A 4,458-nucleotide genomic window follows, 5' to 3' on the forward strand; every position below is an offset into this window, starting at 1 on the left:
GATTCTGATTCTGTCAACTTCTGTACTTTCTTGTCAAATGGCAGAAATCAACAATCCCTTTGCTGTTTGACCCCCAAGAATACAACCATCCATATCGGAAGAATTAAAACAATGTTTGTGAAGTGAATCAGTGATGGGTCCTTGATCACCTGACCACCCCATCAGTCTCTGTTTGGCTGTGTGTATATGAGTCAATCAAGAAACCTAGAGAAATATGATGATCCAATCAGTGCTCCATAATCCAATCAGATATCCCTTTCTGACTGGATTAGCAGTGGGACAAAGGGATTATGGGACAAGAAAGGTGTATAAAAGCCTGAAGCACTGGAGAAGAGATGCAGAATCTTTCTGCTCTGGAGAAACCGACTGATTTCTTCACAGTGTCTGAGATCTGAGCACCCCATCAGCCACACCAGACCAGTAAGTTACCTCCCTCATTTAAAAATAACATTTCCTTCCCCATGGTTAGCCAATCTTCAAGACTGAGTTGTATTTCTGGATGACAGGAAGAGTTTTCAAAAGATTGTTTCTTTCTGATGAACCCATTTCAGGTTTTAGTTTTGCCTCTCAGTGAAGTTTTGCATGAATCTAAAGGATTTTGACTGATGCTTTAGCTGGTATCAGTTTTTAATGTCTTTACCCAACAGATATTTAAAATATCTGTTTGGAGTTTTGTTTCATGAAATATCAAATACACATTTTTTACACAGATGGCATTCATGTTAGGGGTAACTGAGGATGGAGGCTGTGTGGGTCCACATGACCTTCCTGTTCCCATAGATTTAGGGCTCCAAGTGATGGTCTGACATATCCCACTGATAAAGATTGGAATGAGCTTTCAGGCCTCTTGTTATCCACTTCCAAGAGGGACATGAATGAAGCAAAGCAGTGGATGGAACTGAAATGGCTAGTGGTTCCCTTTCCTCCTCACTGGTACTTGTGAGAGGTTTGTTCTGAATCCAGTATGGAAAGAGTTATTACTTTGTGCCCCTTGAAGCCTGAATGTTATATGGTCTAATTGAGGCACTTCCACGCCTGCCAGAGCAGTGACCTCAGTCCTGAGTAGATTTCTTTGAAGGGTTGAGAGATTGTCTTAGATGTACTCCTTGATATGGATGCTTTGTCCCTTGGCAGCTTCCAGAGGATTCCTTTTGAAGCAGAGTCAGGATGAGTGTCCTGACCCTACCCAGAGTTTTGGACATGGCTGGAATGCACCTACTCAGGGAAGATGCCTTGGTCGGTTCTGCTCTGGAGTTTCTGCCCACAGAGCTCTTCCCACCCCTCTTCATGGACGCCTTCCATGGGAAACATATCAAGACCCTGAAGGCCATGGTGCAAGCCTGGCCCTTTGTCTGCCTGCCTCTGGGGGGCCTCATTGACCTGCCTCATGTGGGGCCCCTACAAGCAGTGCTGGAAGCACTTGATGTCCTACTTGCCCAGAAGGCTCATTCCAGGTGAGTCGGATCCAGGTAGCTTGATAGGGTTCTGGGCATCCTGGAAGAGACATCTGGGGTAGACTAAGTGGATGGCAAATGGATGGGCCAGGGGGTTCTGAGGATGGCAATGAAGAAGCTCAGAGGCCTTGGCTCACTATGGGAAATACTTTACTGATGTGTAAATGTGCTTACAATGAAAGCAGGATTGAAAGAACATGCCCCATCTCCTTCCTATGATGCTTAATAGAAGTGGAGAGCTAAAAAGAAGAGAAGAAAGTGACTTGGAGGGAAAAGGCAGAGGATAGCAAGGCAGCAGGTGATGAGATATGTGAAGTAAAAGCACACGTGCACAGTCTTCTGTGAAATTCTGAGACTGGTTGCATTCTGTGTGGATTTTAACGCATCCCTATTAATCTCCTGTCTTTATAGGCGGTGCAAACTGCAGGCGCTAGATTTACAGAATACTGGCCAGAACTTCTGGAAGATGTGGTCTGGAGCCAGCACCCATGGGTTCTCAAGCTTAGGAATGGCACCAGTGGCTGAGCAGAGCTCAAGGACCCACCAGCCCTTGGCTCCCCTGAAGGTATACATAGAGCTTTGCCTGAAAAAAAGGACATTGGATAACTTCCTCACCTACCTCCTCAGGTGGGTGAAGCAGAGAGAAGCTTCCATATACCTGTGCTGTAAGAAGCTGACCATCTTGGCAATGCTCATGGAAAATGTCATGAAAGTCCTGAATATGGTGCAGTTGGACTGTATCCAGGAGTTGCAAGTGAATTGGATTTGGCATCTGTCCACCCTGGCCAAGTTTGCTCCTCTCCTGGGTCAGATGAGCAACATGCAGAGACTCAATCTCTCCCGCATTCACTTATCTGCCCACGAGGAGCAGGAGCAGAAAGTTGTCCAATTTATCTCTCAGTTTCTCAAGCTGCACCATCTCCAAGATCTCTCTCTGGACGCTCCCTCCTTTCTTGAAGGCTGCCTGGACCAGATGCTCAGGTGAGTGTGGAACACTGGCTGGAAACAGTGAACACAACGTTGGCATGTTAAGCACACTGGGTCCTTTGCTGCTCTATCTTGAACTGTGGTATCACTTTACTACTGAAATCAAGGTAGAAGAACAAACAGGGACACCACACCAGATAGCTATGGATGGGATGGTTTGGATCCAATGAGGATAGACATGGGTTCTTTGTTAGGAAATTCTGTGTAACTTGACTTACGGAAATAGGTAAGTGAAAGGAGCATTTAAGAAGGGAAACCACCTCAGACCAGAGCAATTTTAAAGAGACAGCCTGGGAATTACCTGGCCGGCCAGTGGTTAGAACTCTGCTCTTTCAGGGTTGAATGTCCAGGTTTGATCCCTAATTGGGGAAGCAAGATTGCACAAGCCACATGTGTGGTGTGGCCATGAAAAAAAAAAAGGAAAAGAATGTAAGAGACAGAGAGAGACAGAGACACAGAGAAGAGCTCTGTGCTTACCAAGTTTCTAAACACACGAACTTGTCTCAAATTGCCAGTTCCTAAAAGGTTGTCTTTTCCAGATAAGTTAGTTAATATTTAAGAAATGCATGATTCTTAGAGGATAGTAGTGGAGCACGACCACCAATCATACAAAGCTTCAGCTTATTATAGGTGATGCAGAGATGAAATGTCAGGCTAAATGGAGACTGGTCATTTTGACTACTGACCTGCAGGAGACACTTAGTAGGACCTTGTCTTTGGGCAAAACACCTGCCCAAGATAGCTGCCACCCAGGTTTCTCAGACATAATCACTTTTTTCTCCCCAGTAGCCTGAGGACCCCCTTGGACCACCTGGCAATAACTAACTGCCAGCTTTACAGAATCAGACCTGACCTATCTGTCCCAGTGCCTGAACATCTGTCAGCTCAAAGGCCTGGATCTGAGTGGGGTCACCATGACTGACTTTAGTCCTGAGAACCTCCACATTCTTCTGGAGCAAGTTGCAGCCACCCTCCAGGAACTGAACTTAGAGCAATGTGGGATCCCAGAATCCCAACTTGAGTTCATCCTGCCTATTCTGAGCTGCTGTTCCCAGCTCAGGACCTTCAGTCTGTGTGGGAATGTCCTCTCTATGGCCATCACGGAGAAGCTGCTGAGTCACACCACTGGGCTGATCAACTTAAGTGAGGAGTTTTACCCTGCCCCTCAGGAGAGTTACAGCCCTCATGGAGCCCTCCACCTGGGCCAAATGGCCCAGCTTTGGGATAAACTCGTTAAGATTATGCGGGATTTAGGACATCCAAGAGCCATCTGGCTTAGCTCCAGCCCATGATCTCGCTGGGGCAATAAGACATTATATCCTGAGGAGCCCTTTCTGTGCCACTGTTACATGTCTGCCTAGTTGGATGCACCTGCCAAAGCTTTCTTCTGGGCACTTGGAAACTAAAATATGGGGAATAGATGCAACATAAAAGGAAAACTGATCCATGGTTTCGGACATCAGCTCCGTATGAATGGAAAAAGGAAAGATGATACAGTGGAGATGAAGGATTGCAAGTGGAAATGGAGACTCTGGAGGTATTTGGACATTCAGAGACATGGGTTTATAACATCTTAAAAATGAATTAATTTTCTGGATGGAAATCTTGTATGCATATGTGGCATTATCCTTGACTGGAAATTGTAAATAAATGGTCACAAATAAAGAAACCCTCTGGTGCCATTCTGATATATTATTGTTTTTTATGTACTTTCACCTCAGGAATCTCCAGTTACTCATGAAAGAAAACGCACAGAATTGTGTATGATCAGAAACCCCACTATTCCCACTAGTTCTCTAGTTGGCAAGGACATCTGTTACCTCCTTACTGATTTCTGGGCCTATTCAGTGGGTGACTGCACCCAACAAGGAGAACATACTCAGTGGCCAATGAGTTACTGGAGTAAAGAGCTCTAGACCAGATACTCACTGCCCTTTCAGGCCATGACTCTGGATGTGAGGTGTTCTCATGGTTCTCCTGGTGGGTCCACAGGTCTCAATTCCTGGCCTTTCTGTGC

The 4,458-nt window shown here is 45.7% G+C and overlaps 1 protein-coding gene across 1 annotated transcript; it reads left to right on the forward strand.

Moving 5' to 3' along the window:
* The first annotated feature begins 1,200 nt into the window (after positions 1–1,200).
* Positions 1,201–3,733, forward strand: LOC122707460 (PRAME family member 8-like). Its single transcript, XM_043922928.1, has 3 exons — positions 1,201–1,454; positions 1,866–2,435; positions 3,274–3,733. The coding sequence occupies exons 1-3, from the start codon at positions 1,201–1,203 to the stop codon at positions 3,731–3,733; spliced, it is 1,284 nt and encodes a 427-aa protein (XP_043778863.1).
* The last annotated feature ends 725 nt before the right edge of the window (positions 3,734–4,458 follow it).

Source organism: Cervus elaphus, chromosome 14, assembly GCF_910594005.1.
Source record: "Cervus elaphus chromosome 14, mCerEla1.1, whole genome shotgun sequence".
Classification (NCBI taxonomy): Eukaryota; Metazoa; Chordata; class Mammalia; order Artiodactyla; family Cervidae; genus Cervus; species Cervus elaphus.